Genomic DNA, 13,785 nt, shown 5'->3' with positions numbered 1-13,785 from the left:
GGCTTTAAAAATGGTTGTGTCTGTTTATGTTGTTGTATAGGAGTTTCTTTAAGAACACAAGGCAGCAGGAATCATGCTGAAAAAAGCGAGCTTGTTCAAAGAGAGTAAATTCAGGCTTGACCAGATATTTTTTACACCCTGTTATCTCCCTTAAAATGTCAAGTACCTGAATACGCTGATCAGAGCATGAAAGTACTTATATATATTATGTCCTTGAGTCGCAAAGATTAAAATTTCCATTTCAGGCGAAAAAGCCTTCTGGAAAGCCAAACATCACATGCTGAGTGTAGAAAACTGGAAAAGGTTACTGAGCCTTATCTGCAATTATGCAAAAACACAGAGATTGGCCAAACCCATGTTTCATTGGTACAAAGGGAATGTACAATGCCTTGATGTTGCTTACAGCGTTCTCTGCTCAGCGGCAGATGTGTAGCATAGAGCACATCCTAGAGGAGAATATAGGCAAGAACAGCTGACTATACACAAGTCACACCTTGTCATGTTTTGAATTATGAATACAGGCAATTAAACTTTAAATCTCCCCCCATAGTAAAACGATAGAGATGGCTAATTAACGAGTACTTCTTAAATTTGGTTTTTAATTCAGGAGCTTCTCATTTGCACATATGGGGAATAGTTTCAGATACCATCTATCTGCCTTAGTCACATAAGGCTCTGTATTAACACTAGTTTTACTGCAAAACTTCAAATAAATATCAAGAAATCTCTAAAAGCTTCACTTTATTTGACCCTCTTCTTCTATCAGCTACACTGACATGGGGCTGCTAAGACGTTGACAACTCCACTCCTGCACCCATTGTGTCAACTGTTTCATTTTCAGCTGCTTTTTTTTTTTTTTAGAGGAAGAAAGGCTCGGGACAAGAAATGAAAAATTTGGTACATGGGTCACATGGAAAAAAACAAACCCTGCTCAGTTATCTTTTCATCAACACCTGGGAATATAAATAGTTTAGTTTAAAAATAAGGGCTTTCATCTTCAATTACACCTCTGAATATTCAATATGAGAGCAATGGTGCCCCCTTGTGTAAAGTATAATGAATAGTCTGATAGGGATGTGCATGTATTCTAATAAAATCTGACAGATTGTGCAAAGCTTAGTGTTTTTACCTGTGTGTTCACCTCTGTGGCATACTGAAGTACAGTATGTGATCATTTTTATTCCACACTCATACAGTTTCCTCTGCAGTAAACTTGTATTGATTCTCTTAGAAGTGAAGGGCGCTCCCTCCGTCCGTCTTTAGCCTCTCGGGCTCTTCAGGCTGACTGCATCCTCCTCTATCCTCTCGCTGTCAGAGCTCTGGGCACACTGCATTGCCCTGGGCTCAGTCAGCCGCTCGTAGGACAGTGCTGTCATAACCTGAGAAAACGTACAGCGTGATGCGGCTTTAGAGAATAGAGAGTGCAGAGTAATAAGCAGAGGCTATCAAAGACATGCTGAGTTAAGGATTTCACTGTCAAGTAGCTACTGTTTCTCAGTTTGAGTATGTGGGGAAAAAAAGCTTTGAATGGATTCTAATAGAGAAGGCACATACTGTACAGGCTGGGGTAGAAAAGAAGAAGCACTGGTTTAAAACATGAACCATTCCAGCTCACTGAGAGTGTCAAAATTAAAGCAGCAGTTAAACATTTTGGGCAATAAGGGAATGGGAACCGCGGAGGATTCTGGGGCATGCAACCATTTTTGGAGGGTAGCGTACTGAGCTACGGTAGACTATCATTATCTGTCACCGGTCTATTCATATGTCAATCATTCATCAGTAGAAATTAGGGATGCACCGATACCACTTTTTTTCAGACCGAGTACCAGTACAAGTACTTACATTTGGGTACTCGCCGATACCGAGTACCGATACCAGTACTTCTCTGTGCCAAAAGACCCTCGTTAACAGCCAGATGGAGGGTCGACACACTGTTTTCAGTGCGCCCCAACCGCGGTGTGCCGCCAGATCGGGGCTCGGCCCACGTAAAAGGCGCCAAGGGTCTGTGGCGTTGTCGGCAACTCACCCGACACGTCTTGAAACACGGAACAAGGAGTCTAACGCACGTGCGAGTCAGAGAGTGCATGCAAACCCCGTGGCGCTATGAAAATGACGGCCGATGCGCGCCGGCTGAGGTGGGATCCCGGCCGATCGGGGTCAGGCGCACCACCGTGAAGTGGTATCGGTGCCGTTGTATCGGAGCCGTTTTGCGAGTACGATTACGAGTACATGAGCACAGTATCGGACCCGATTCCCAATACTGGTATCGGTATCGGTGCATCCCTATTAGAAATGTATGAAGTATGTGCAAAAGACAAATACCCATATAAATAGAAGCTGACAGAGGCAAAGGGGCGATATATTACAAAATTTAAGTTAGTTAATGATATAAATCCTTACGTAATAGGAGGACCTTTACAGTTTGCCACCCATTACGATCACTGATGTGTTTTGGCGTTAGTGAACACCTGTCAGCAGTTCAAACTATGTTAATCTTTGGAGGACGATGTCCGATTTACAAACGTGTTGGTAGGTATATGACATTAAGATCTACAAGCCAAATGCCAACTGCCAATACTAACAGAACATCCGTTAATACTGCATATTTAATCAACTAGTATCTTGCAAAATTAAACCCATAACGTTACTTTTGTGTCTGACTGTATAGCCTACTATAGGCCTATATACTACAATTCGGCTTTTGAATCTTATTCACTTATTCGCGGATGACACTCTTACCCTTTATCCTCCACTTGTTGTCGGTGACGTCACATTCCCATTCCCTATACTCTCATTTGCTCTCTTGCCGAGAGTTATATGTAAAGATTGATAATGTAAAATGAAGCTACAGCCAGCAGACGCTTACCTCAGCTTAGCAGGAAGCGGCTGCCCAGCCAAGAAATAGTCAGGCACATAAACCACAAATTATAATTTTTACACTTTGATAGGCCTATTTGTATGGATTAAACAAAGTATAACATGTTAATTAGTGATCTTTAAGAGGATGGATTTTGAATAAGAAGCTGCAGCCAGGATACACTTAGCTAGCAGCTGACAGTTAGCCCGACTCTGTCCAAAGGTTGAGAATTCCACCTACGAACACCTCTCACTTATTAACATGTTGTTTAACCCTGTAATTTTTTACACTTCGGTCTTTGTATGATTTAAACAAATTAGATATAACGTTAATTAGTGAGCTTTAGAGGTGCTGGTAGATGGATTTTATATAAGTAGCTGCAGCCAGGAGACATGAAAGTGGTATCAATCTTCTCATGACGTTCTTGGCAAGAAAGTGAATAAGCAATTAAATTCAATTTATTTTTATATAGCGTCAAATCATAACAGAAGTTATCTCAAGACACTTTAGAGCAGGCCTAGACCGTACTCTATAGTATGATGATATAGTAAGCATTGGCTACTCTTCTTTTAAGTCATCATGTCATCGGATTGATCCTATTAAATACTCAAATGAGCTGAGCTCTACTTACTGAGATCAGTATGAGGAGAGCTAGCATCATGCCCAGCATTATGTACAAATTATCTGTAAGTCCTCCAGCCCACAAAGGACCCAAGATGGTGGCCAGGCCCCCAACTGAGCGTCTGACACCTTGGCTGAATCCTTTTCGGCGAGGCATCACAAAAGAATGAAAGGTTATTTTCTTTCAAGTGCAAACATTGAAATATGGCTAGAAGAAAAAAAATACGGCATGTATAAACTGTTTCTTTGCATCCCATATGCTGAGCAGCAATCTGTTGTTTTAATATGTTGAGTCGTGCAAACAACGGGTAAAACGAGCCAACCTTGTGTTTTCTCGGCAGTGATTTTGGAGAAGAGAGACACCTGAGACACGGCCACGAAGGGAAGCCCCAGCAGCTGCAGAAACACTCCTATGATGAAGGCCGACAGCTCCCATCCATATCCACCTGCCAGGAACGGAGAGATAATACCCTGGTATTAGACTCACTGAATTATAGTAGTTTGCCCTCATATTATACGGAACATGTCATTAAACAATTACATTTACAGACTGTAATCTAACACCAACTCTCACATACATAAAATGAATATATTAGTAGATCTCTTAGCTATTAAATTATAATATTTTGTGGCTTTTTATTTCTGATATGTGATGGTAAGGATTCAAAGTGTGTGTCAGATCATACTTCAGTTAAACCATCCCTTCTTCTCCTCTCGGTTTTTAAGTTCCTTCCACAAATGGGTTGGCACCACCAGAGATAGCTCTATCTAAAAAGCTAAACCACTGCCAAGCTGGCAGCCACTAGATATTTGTTCTCTGCTGCTCTGCACCATGCACATGTTTGTGTGAATGTGTGCCCACTCAGACTGTTGGATGTCCCCGCATAAGCCGAAAGTCTGTAATCGGATAATCAAAATGCAATTTCGCCAATCAAACATGTTTCTCAGGTATCATGCCTTTAAGGTTACATTTCTTTGTTTGGCTGTTTTAACTGTAACAAATGGCAAACAAAAGTAGGGTATGCTTTAACAAATAGCATTTTTGTCTAATTAGATTACTGTAATCCTTTTATATGTATTCAGGCACTCCCCGTGCTCCAGCACCTGTCACTTGTAATCAGAGCGATAAACGTGACGAGCTGCAACAGACGCGGGGCCAACACGAACACACAGGATCCAGTCTGCCTGTATGATCTCCTGCTGGCCTGCCAGAGAGTCTGAATGATATCATTTACAGGGCACATTCAATTCAGCGAGTGTGTAACCCGATATGCACAAGTCTCACAGAGAGGATTTGGCACAGAGGCACTTTTAAGGCTGTGTGTGTGCATTTGTATGTTTTTCCCTGACAGGTTAGCACCTCGGGGGTCGCAGAGGAAGACGAGGCACCAGATGCAAGCCACGCAGCAGATGACCAGGCCCACGGCCAGCACGGCGCGGTCCGCCACCCTCCTGCTCAGCCAGCGCACAAAGAAGAAGCCCAGGATGACCTCCACCCCGCACAGGCTGTACATCAGGCTGTTGCCCAGCTCGCCGAAGCTGAAGTGGCGCTCCGTCAGAGGAGTCACCATGGTCTGGGGTGATTTTAAGAAAGATGTTGGAGAGGTCAGTCAGTCAGACAAAGTGATTCAGTCAGAGGGAGAGGAGGAGATTCTTATTACCTCTCAAATCCTTCAAAGGCTTCATTCAGTCCAGATCAAAAGAATTGGTCTGTTTTGATATTGAAATGATTGAATAATCCAGGTCGGCGCTGTGAGACTATTCAATCAGATTAATGAGAAGAGAAAAAGACCTCTTCATGTTTCATGTCTGAGACATAGCGGCTGATTATGTGCACTCCTTAACATCAGTTTTACTTTGAGCGTTAAGCGATACTTGATTATTTTCTCAAAGCAACAGTGCGGGTCCTTCCAGGTAAGGCTCACATTGATGCCGTTTGGATGAAACCCGTGGGTAAAATAGTGTGACACTGTGTGAAATGCTTGGAAACCCCGGCTGATGGATCTCAACGGTAGCTGCTCTCACCTCCAGGGCTGTCTGATTGAAGAGAGTGATGAACTGAGCCGTGAGGAGAACAACCACCTCCTCTCTCAGGAGCTCTGCAGAGAGAGAGAGAGAGAGAGAGAGAGAGAAACCAAAGAGAAAATCATAAAACAAGCTCAAGTGGTGCCATCGAATTGAAAGTTTCAACTGGCAAGTTAGTTTGAGATAAAAAAGAAAAGAAAACGTATTAATCTGAAAGTAATCTCGAGACTGAAAGAGGCAGGCGGGATGAATCCTGGCTGGTCGGTCATGTTGATCCTCCAGTCCAATAAACTGTCTTTTTCTAGAGATAAGTGCTTTTCTTTTTCTTGTGTCCAAAACATGATCACAAGGGAAAGAAATGATTTTAATAAATTCCACATTTTGATACCAGCTTTTCCTGGAACAAAAACTCCCTTATGGACTTGGAGAGGAGGAAAAATGAGCTGGGCTTGCTGCTAAATTTGGAAGTACGTGCCAGATGGCTGGAGGAATGGCTTGATATTCCAGTGTGTGATCTACTATGGCTCAATTCTCTCTGTTCAGTGTTTTCACTATTATTTATATGAATTCATTTTACTGCATATACAGTAAGCACTGTGTGTGTATTGTACGTATTTATAGTATGCGTCATGCATGTATTTTAATGTATGTGTGTGTATAGGTAGGGGTTATATGGGTTTAAACATTATCTTATGGGTTTAAATGGGCTCTCAAGTGATTTATTATTTATTTATTTACTATCTGTTTTTTGCTCCCTAGTGTCAGTCGAGCTCCGCAAACACTGGATCAACAGCTTCCATGATGCAGCTTGATAACGTCTTTCATTAGACCCTCCCTGTCAGGTAAACACCCACACTCAAACACTCCAACTATTTCCAAGTCCAAGCCAGGTTATCTTCCTCAGATTTGACAAAGCTCCTCCAGAGCGGAGTAGTACTCCTCATGAAAAGTAAACTAATCTGCATGTGTAAAATTGGCGTGTTTTGTGAGGTCACAGTGACCTTGATCTTTGACCAACGAAATCTAATAAGTTCATCCTCGAGTCCAAGTGGATGTTTATGCCAAATTTGAAGAAATTCGCTCAAGGTGTTCCTGAGATGTTGCTTTCATGAGAATGGGACTGACGTAAGGTCAGAATGACCTTTGACCACTGAAATCTAATCAGTTCATCCTCGAGTCCAAGTGGACATTTGTGCCAAATTTGGACGTACGTAGGTATAGACGGACTTATGGATGGACAACCTGAAAACATAATACCTCCAGCCAGTAGCATTCATTTTGGTTATTCACTTTCTTGCTGAGAGTTAGATGAGAGGATTGATACCACTCTCTTTGTTTGTATAAGTTGAATATAAAGATAAGAGCCAGCAGCTGGTTAGCTTAGCTTAGCTTAACATAAAGACTGGAAATGGTGAAACAACAATGCTCTGTCCAAAGATAACAAAATCTGCCTACCAGCATATGTTGTTGGTTTAGTCTGTACACTGAACAAGAGGAATGTAAAAAAAATGTGTTTTTAGGGGAATTGCTCGGTGACTTCCTTGAGTCTTATTGTCACTGTGACGTTGTTCGACAAGGAACAAGGAAGGACACTGCAAAGTTACAGCATGTCCCCCTTTGTAAAACCCCTACTTGCAGTGACGCATGCTTTAATCTCTATAAACAGATTCTGTGTTCATATGCAACAGCACAAAGATTTAGATTTTCAGAAGCGTTCTGGTTTCCGTTTGTAGTGCAAGTAGTATTGACCAATCATGTTTGAGCAGGCTTTGAACAGTCCATGTGGAGAGCAGAAGAGGTGGAACGCATTGGCCGAAATGCAACCTGGGAACCCACCGGCTATCGTTTGATGATGATTTAGCTTTTTATTGGTTTCAAATTAGCTTGTAAACTGTCTAATTTGGTCATACACGTCGTCTCTCAACTCCAACTCCAGTCTTGCATCTCAACTGTAAACAATGAGCAACACACAGAAATGTTTAGCTCTTCCTGTAAACCATTATTAATTGTTTATATACTGCTTATTAGTGCTACATATTTTCCTTGTTTCAAAAGTAAAAATAAAAATTCACAGAGGTTTGTTGTTTGTGATGCACGACCTCAACCAGAAATAAAAAAAATTGACTTGATGAAAGAAAATGAAAAGAAAGTGAGAGAGCTGCCTCAAAGATTCTTCACTGGTACACAAAAAGTCGGGGAAGATCAATAATTCACTGTATCGGCTAACAGCCGCTCCTACAGTATGTGTCGGAGCTGCAGACATCCTCCAGTTTTGCTCCCGAGTTTCTGGTGTAGTACATTTTCTTCAAATCCAAAAGGAATCAATAAGAGGAATGTTGACCACATTACCTATTCTGTCTCCATTTCATCCACAAGTCAACCACAGCAAGCCAGTCAATATAAAAAAAAGGAAGTGTGCTATCCTTCCCTTTGGCACATCTTCAAAGAGTGAGAGAATCGATTCGGAGGTTTGACACACACACACTGAGACCAATACACAGACTAACAAAGTACAGAAAAAAGTTAATCAATACCGGCACACAATCACTGCTCGCATCCCATGTAAACTTACCGTGACACTAATCCAATAGGACACCTGACATCATACATATACATGCACTCTCTGACATAAACCAGACACACACACACACAGGTCCAATCAATGAAGCGGGAATCTGATCTGACATGCCACACAGCATTCCTCAGAGAGACCTGGAGAATGGAAAGTGTGTGTGTGTGTGTGTGTGTGTGTGTGTGTGTGTGTGTATGAGTGTGTGCAAGAAAATCAATAGAGCTGATAGGAAACATGTGCATTGGCTGTGACACCTCTTCCTATACCTGAATCCCACAAATAAGGCAGAGGAAAGCTGACAGTCATTGCTCAGGACAGGCAGTCAAACCTGCTCGCTCACCTCTGCTGGCGCTGAAGCGTTTGAAGGGTTTGGAGACGCCGAGGACGGGTTGCTTCTCAGATGAGGCGGAGGTCTCCTCTAGGTCGGAGTTGACAGCTCTGTAGGTGTGCACCTGCTCCTCGTCGGACCCCATGAGCAGCACCTCCTCCTCATCATCATTCTCCTCCTCTTGTTGTTTTATCTCCACCATCGCCGTGCCCCCCTCCGAGCTGATGGGTGGTACGTCCCAGTACATAGCCAGGACGACAAACTGGAGCAGCACCCACAAAAGGCACATGAAGATCTGAGAGTGGAAAGATTTTTTTGAAAAGTCAAATATTTTAGAATCTAACTCCTACATCAAAATCCTAGAAAACTATCAGGAGAGATAAAGTATTTGATATATGGAAGAGAGTGTTCAAGACATAAAGCAACCTGGCACAGTGAAATAAAACTGTGTCAGCGTGTGTCAGCGTGTGTCAGCTGTGTGCGGTGTCAAATTATGCGGGAAAAATGGAAGTAGGCGTAGGAGCTTTGTTATATCCCATTTAAGCTACAACCGTTCTACAGGTGTTTTACTCAGAGACTCATGAGATGGAAATAGATCGATTCGGGTTGTTACGGGCCTGAGTATCGCTGCAGGCGTTTTTGTATTCTTCTACAAAGATGAAAAAAAAAAGGAATACATGTGAGCCAGGAGAAGTGCAGACTGTATCTGAAGGTTGTTTCTGTATTCATGAGGCTTTCGGAAGAAAAACCTTAGATTACTGATTATCCGGATGCTGTTACCCCAGGAGATGTATATTTGTTCACAACAAAGGGCCCCAGTTTGAAATCACACAGCCGCAGGAACAGGTTGAACGCCGGCCCTGGAGAGAGACAGGAGGAAGAACTTTAAAGAAGGAGATGGAGTAAAAACAGGATGTGTGGTAGACAGTAGCCTCCACCTTATAGTGATTTTATTGAATGCCTCCTCCTCGCAGTTGAAACTGAACATCAAAGACGACATCACATCCTCCCTGGTGTCTGATATTTCACAGAAAGACACAGGAGGTGGAGGGAGGTGAATAAATGACACCTCTCTCTGTGGTAAGATGAAGGGAAAGAAACTGACCCACAAGGAGACCGGCTTGTCGGCAAGCCATGATGGCCGCGAAGATGCCAGCGCGCTCCTCTGGCCGAGTGCTCCGAGTCAGGAAACCAAAGATGGAGGAGCCCGCTCCTGCACCGACACCTGAGAAGGAAATAGCATCCTTCTGTTAACATGCTGATATAAGCTTTGGGTGTTATTCCATGACATGCATGCATGTGAGTGTGTTTGTGTCACCTGCCACAAGCCGACTGCAAAACAACAGCCACTTTGAGTATCCAATAAAATACAGGATGTTACCTGAGAACAAATAAAGATGAAATGCTGGCTGAAAAAAATGTGTCCCTCGTGTGAAACAAACGCTTCACTTGAAGGTTGTTGCTGAAATACTAGCAGCAGCAAAGCTACAATATAAATTTACAGATCAATGTACGCATTTACAGATTTGTAAACATATTTACAGATCTACAGTATGCATGCATTTGTAAACACATTTACAGATCTATGTACGCATTTACAGATTTGTCTACACATTGCTGATCTATATACGCATTTACAAATTTGTCTTCACATTTACAGATCTACAGTATGTGCGCATTTACAGATTTGTTAACACATTTACAGATGTATGTATGTATTTAGAGATGTGTCTACATATTTACAGATCTATGCACATATTTACAAATTTGTCCACACATTACTGATCTATGTAGGCATTTACAAATTTGTCTACACATTCATAGATCTACGTGCAAATTTACAATTTTGACTACACATTTACAGATCTATGTACACATTTACAAATTTGTAAACACATTTACAAATCTCAATACAGATTTGGAGATTTTTTTTTCACACATTTACAAATCTGATTATGTGCATGCGGATTCTGAATACACATTTGCAGATTCCTGTACACATTCACAAATCTCAGTACGCATTTACAGATTATTTTACACAATCTGATTACGCACACATGGATTGAGATACAGTTACACAACTCTCCACACACATTTGCAAATAGTTTTTCTACAATAATGGCCCCATAGGACTGCCATGAAATTTTGTACAGACATTGCCTAGGTGATGAATCACGATGACTTTTGTGATCCCCCTGACAATTTGTTGTAAAAAAGTAGTGTACAATTCACGCCCACTAACTGGAAGGTAACTACCATCATGAATAGCACATACAGGGGAAACAAGGGCAAATATTTAGATGAAAGGAATCACCTAAAACATGAATATTTGAGAGACACTTTATAGTCCTTTACATGAGCCCAAATATAGTATAACACACAGTCATGCCAGTGGCTTCTAACATCTGTCACTCTGTGTCATGGGATTTGTCTTGTGTTGTTAGTTACTCACCAGCAATCTCAAAAAGATTGGAGAAAAGGATGATGGACTTTGTAGTTTTGCTCCGGTCTGACCACAACCCAAAAAGCGGGCCTGTGACCAGCCCGCTCAGACTGAAGGCCGACAGACCCAGACCCAGGAAGTAAGGGGGGGCCTCCAAAATCTGGAGGTACCTCCATATTGTAGGTAGAATGACGGCTGAGACCACCAGGGAAGCACGAAGGAGGATGGAGGAAAAGGAGGAGGGGGGAGATGTGTAAATGACAAGCCTTGTTTACCCACAGCGAAATGTATTTCGAATAAATATCCTCTGTGATGTGTGCTTACAGCCAAAATGCCAGGCAGATTCTGCTCTAATGAGCCCATTATTTCACTTCTTCAAGTCCATAAAAGCTGTCATAATGAACTTACCGTACTCAATGCCGCTCAGCATAAATATCAGTCCAATGGTATAAAAAGTTAGATTCCTCTTTTGGTGATTATCCATTGTGCTCGTTGGCTTGCTGTCTGTTATACGCCGACCTCTGGCTGCGCATGTTGCTCTGAAATGTTGCTCAGCGGCAATATATCAGATAACAGGAAACACCGTGCGTTCAATTAGCACAACTTGCTGGACCGGATAGTGAGAGGAATTTGTTGCACCATTATGCAATGTCAGAACTTCTTAAAGATGGAAAACTGACATCATATGAGGCTTCTCCTATAGAAGAGGCTCAAAGGGGTGAGATCTGAAAAACACACAGGGCAGAATACATCAAAATCAGCAGCAATAAACAACACAGTCCAGTTTGAAATGGTTGCAGCAGTCCGTTCCATTAGGCATTTATGTTAAAGATGAAATTCTGTTTGAGTCACGTCTGCAGCTCAGCACCACGCTGTGAGCCTCCTGGTCAAGGCAGTGTCTCGGGTTACCAGGTGAAGTAAAGTACACTGTGCTTTATACATATTTAATCTTGTTTTCTTCAGTTTCATCAAAAGCGCTTGATTCTCCCACAGCCCAGTGAAGAAGTTGAGCCAGGCCCATCTGCCCCTCTTCTATAGGCTATAGATGTGAATAACTTTGCTGTTGTTCAAAAAGTGAGTTCACAAATGCAATACCTCACACACAGTAATAAAAACAAGGTGATAAAGTACATCAGATAAACTGCGATTACATTTCCCAGAATATGAAGCCCTACACCAGAATGTGTGATAAAAGGTGATGGAAAATATTACAAAAAGTAAAACTCTATTATTGTATTCGATACTGAATAAATTAGATATGACACTGCTGTCTGTTTTATTAAATGGGTGGCTCTATTCTCAAGCTGCGGTGGCGTTCCTAGCCCTGGGCTTGTTATATTCAACAGTACTGTCACCGAGTTAATACCTCCATATGTTTTTCCAGCAACCCATGAATAATACAAGGAGTTTCGATTGTTTGAATAACACATATAAACTCGCTCAGCATCTTGCACTCTTGTCACACAGAGTCGGGAGAGTGGTTTTCGAGCTTGACTCGATAATGAAATGTCATACGACACATATGTTTGGGTCAGTATTTATTCTGTATGTGTGTGTGTGTGTAAGTTTAGACTGTTGTCAGGTCATTAAATGTGTGTTATCAGTCGCTATAAGCACCATAGATGTGGGTCAGTAGGGGCCTACTACGCCTACTATGTTGTAAAAGTGAAAGAAAAACTTAAAGACGACCTATTATGCTCATTTTTAGGTCCATACTTGCATACCCAAAAAGCCCACTCTGTTGTGATTGGTCAACCGAACCGAACTCCGCTCCAGCTCCGCTCTAACTAGCTCTGTTTGAGGGCGTGCCAAACTAGCCGCAAGGCAGGTATTATCCAAATATGTTACTTGGCGACCTCACCATGTTACTGAAGAAAAGGCGGGACTTCAAGCAAGGCATTTCAGGAAATTTTCTGGTGGGTCCGGTGGTCTAGTTTTCGCGTTTTTGTTTCTGTTTGTCAGGGTTTAGTTTGGGGGTATGTTGTTTAGAGGTAGAGGGAATCTCCTGGTTCCGCCGGCCCTATAAGGGCTCGGCTGAGGTGGCTCCCCTCTTTTATTCCTTTTTGCCGGCTCACCAGTTTGGTTAGTTTTGGGGAAATTTTGGGGGGTTAGTTTGGTTTTTACTTAACTTAGCTATTGTGTTAATTATGGTCACATATTTCTGTCAGTTTCAGTAAAAATAAAACATGTTTTTTGGCAACTCTTGATTCGTGTGGTTATGTTCGACCTCCTCGTTGACAAGCTTTTCTAGGGGGTCGTAACAATAACACACTGAAGGAAAGAGGAAAAAGCCCAAATGCATAATAGGTCCTCTTTAAAAGTAACGCGTAAAACTGCATGAAACATGTGCAACAAAATCACTTAGACTAGGGAAAAATATTGTGGCTTAAAACAACTGTTTAAAAATGAAACTTAATGCATGTGAACACAAAGACAACTACACGTTGTTGGTTTGACATGGGATGCGAATCCTGACCTCCTGCGTGAAGGCCCCGTGTTTTGTGTCCCATTCATCATCCTCCATCCCATATAGAGTTTCACGCTGTCTATACTACAGCGCCTCACTTCCGCTTTTTGCTCCCATCATAATTGCTACTGTCTCTAGAGGTCGCTGTCGTCTTCTTTTATTCCTTCTTTCTGTTATCGATCATTTGAATAGATGATAAAACCTGCAATTGGGTTTAGCAGGGCCCTACTGACCCACATCTATGAGGCTTATAACCACTGATAACACCCTATTTAATGACAGTCTAATCAGTTGGAGTAAATGCGTGTAAAGATGGTTGATTTGGCACACAATCGCAACTTTATGCCTCTCTTCTGACTAACACGTACTGTCGTCGTGCTGTTTCAGTCTGTGTAACGAGTTAATAATCAAGAGGGGGTTCATTCAGCTTTTCCATGACAAACTGCTACATGCAGCTGAGCCTCACAGGCCC

General features: G+C 42.1%; 1 protein-coding gene across 1 annotated transcript; it reads right to left on the bottom strand.

The window, feature by feature from the left end:
* Positions 1-866: 866 nt before the first annotated feature.
* mfsd8l2 (major facilitator superfamily domain containing 8-like 2) lies at positions 867-12,692 on the bottom strand. The gene is made up of 11 exons (XM_037786285.1): positions 11,255-12,692; positions 10,856-11,041; positions 9,722-9,784; positions 9,509-9,628; positions 9,184-9,263; positions 8,416-8,698; positions 5,504-5,577; positions 4,839-5,052; positions 3,802-3,924; positions 3,489-3,619; positions 867-1,379 (listed from the first exon to the last, which is right to left on the bottom strand). The coding sequence occupies exons 1-11, from the start codon at positions 11,328-11,330 to the stop codon at positions 1,260-1,262; spliced, it is 1,470 nt and encodes a 489-aa protein (XP_037642213.1). The 5' UTR covers positions 11,331-12,692; the 3' UTR covers positions 867-1,259.
* Positions 12,693-13,785: the final 1,093 nt, after the last annotated feature.

Source organism: Sebastes umbrosus, chromosome 12 (assembly GCF_015220745.1).
Source record: "Sebastes umbrosus isolate fSebUmb1 chromosome 12, fSebUmb1.pri, whole genome shotgun sequence".
Classification (NCBI taxonomy): Eukaryota; Metazoa; Chordata; class Actinopteri; order Perciformes; family Sebastidae; genus Sebastes; species Sebastes umbrosus.
The sequence above is the reverse complement of the archived record's forward strand: the minus strand, read 5'-3'. Positions and strand labels throughout refer to the sequence as shown.